Source organism: Sinocyclocheilus grahami, unplaced genomic scaffold (genome assembly GCF_001515645.1).
Source record: "Sinocyclocheilus grahami isolate Dianchi unplaced genomic scaffold, SAMN03320097.WGS_v1.1 scaffold631.1, whole genome shotgun sequence".
NCBI lineage: Eukaryota > Metazoa > Chordata > Actinopteri > Cypriniformes > Cyprinidae > Sinocyclocheilus > Sinocyclocheilus grahami.
In genome coordinates, this window is record NW_015505810.1 from 439,742 (window position 1) to 442,530 (window position 2,789).

Below are 2,789 nucleotides of genomic sequence, written 5' to 3' on the forward strand. Positions count from 1 at the left end.
GTGTGTGTGTGAGAGAGAGAGTGTGTGTGTGTGTGTGTGACTCTGACCTCAGCGTTTCTCTCTCTGGCCTCAGGTCGTCATGGAGACAGCGGTTACTGGCCTTCTGACAATAACCCGATTGACATGAGCAGCCTGAACGGTGAGAATGATCTTAAATGAGCAGAACATCACAGCTGTTACTGTCAACACACGTACAGTAAACATCTAAACACTAAAACAATGCTGCTGAGCACAAATATGCAATGCTATTTTCAACATGCAATAGCAACATGAAATCAAGGTCAACTCTGAGTTTACTGACTGTGTTAATTAATGTTCCTGATCTTAATGTGAATGATTCATCAGTGGCAAAATTCTGAAGAAAGAATGTTTGTCTTTAGAGTCTTTCATCAGTAACTTCCTCCACCTGAGAAATGACTTTCCTCTTTATCTGTAGTTCAGTCTGTGCTCTGAATCTTCTGCTCGTTTCATTTGCTGTTTAGCTCAGAAATACACAGTCAGAAAGATGTTTAACTGTTTTCTGGAAGAAATGAATGCTTTTATTCATCAAGGATGCATTAAATTGATCAAAAGTGACAGTAAAGACATTTATAATAATTCTATTTCAAATAAACGCTGTTCTTTTGAACTTTCTGTTCATCTGTGAATCCTGAAAAATAAAATGTAACAGTTTCCACAGAAATATTGTGCAGAACGACATGTTCAACATTGATAATAATCAGAAATGTTTCTAATAATCAGCATATTATACTGATTTCTGAAGATCATGTGACACTGAAGACTGGAGGAATGATGCTGAAAATACAGCTGCGCATCACAGGAATACATTACAGTTTAACAGAGATTCACATAGAGAACAGTTGTTTTACATTTTAATAATATTTCATATTTTTTCTGCACGTTTGATCAAATAAATGCAGCCCTGGTGAGCAGAAGAGCCGTCTTTCAAAAACTGACCCCAATCTTTTGATAGTGTTAGCATATAGAATATATGAGGCATAAACAGACATATTTTTACAAATAAATAAATAAACAAATGCGTTTCAAAAGACATAAATACACAAAGTACAGATATTAAACATTAGGGCATGTGTATGTGTGAATGTGTGTGACCAAGGCAGTGTAAAATATTAATTTGCGTATGCAATAAAGTGTAAAATAAACAGTGAAATAATTACCCTTTTAACAGTCATAATCACGGTAAACTCGTATTAATTCCTCGTTTGGATTCTAAAGCTCAGTCGCCTGTGGACTGATTATAATTGCCAAGCAACATGATGATTAGAGATTATCTATAAACATGATCAATTCAGACATGTAGAAGTCAGCAGTTATCATCCACTGGTGCTCATGGCTTGTGTTTTAAAGCCACAGTTCCCCCAAAAATGAAAATTCTGTCATCATTTACTCACCTTTTTTCTGTTATTGCACCTAAAATGTAGAATAGCCTTCCGTTATGCGTTAGAACTGCTCAAACACTTTCTGATTTTAAATTCAAGTTAAAAACTCATTTGTTTTCTTTAGCTTTTAATGCATTGAAGAGATTAATATAATCTCTTTTATCGTTTGTCTTGTCTTGAATGTTGTAATACTTGTATCAATGTAAAGCACTTTGGTCAACTCTGTTGTTTTAAATTGTGCTCTAGAAATAAACAAAAGAGGAAATTTTGAAGAATATTTGTGACCAGACAGATGACAGTAGCCATTGACTTTCGTAATATTTTTTTCTTACTATGGAGGTCACAGATATTATTCAAAATATCTTCTTTTGTCCTCAACAGAAGAATGAGCTCACACAGGTTTGGAAGGACATGAGGGAGAGTAAATAATGATGAAAATGAACCGTACCTTTAAGCGACTGAACATGATGTGGGTGAAGATTTTAATCAAAATCTCTCATTTATCTGAAGTGCTGATGAACACAGGGGACCAAACCGACACACACACACACACGCACACTCTCACACACACACACACACACTCTCACACACACACACACACTCACTCTCACACACACACACACACTCACTCTCACACACACACACACACTCACTCTCACACACACACACACACTCACTCTCACACACACACACACACTCACTCTCACACACACACACACACTCACTCTCACACACACACACACACTCACTCTCACACACACACACACACTCACTCTCACACACACACACACACTCACTCTCACACACACACACACACTCACTCTCACACACACACACACACTCACTCTCACACACACACACACACTCACTCTCACACACACACACACACTCACTCTCACACACACACACACACTCACTCTCACACACACACACACACTCACTCTCACACACACACACACACTCACTCTCACACACACACACACACTCACTCTCACACACACACACACACTCACTCTCACACACACACACACACTCACTCTCACACACACACACACACTCACTCTCACACACACACACACACTCACTCTCACACACACACACACACTCACTCTCACACACACACACACACTCACTCTCACACACACACACACACTCACTCTCACACACACACACACACTCACTCTCACACACACACACACACTCACACACACACACACACACTCTCACACACACACACACACACACTCACACGCACACTCACACACATACTCACTCACACTCACACGCATACACACACACACACACACACACACTCACACACACACACTCACACACATACACACACACACACACACGCACACTCACACACTCACTCACTCACACTCACAC

The 2,789-nt window shown here is 39.5% G+C and overlaps 1 protein-coding gene across 1 annotated transcript in view; it reads left to right on the forward strand.

Moving 5' to 3' along the window:
* Positions 1-2,789, forward strand: part of LOC107558061 (netrin receptor DCC-like) — a 52,335-nt gene that overhangs the window by 27,469 nt on the left and 22,077 nt on the right. The window contains exon 11 of the mRNA XM_016241672.1: positions 74-139. Coding sequence (XP_016097158.1) covers positions 74-139 — 66 coding nt within the window. The remainder of the gene's footprint in view (positions 1-73; positions 140-2,789) is intronic.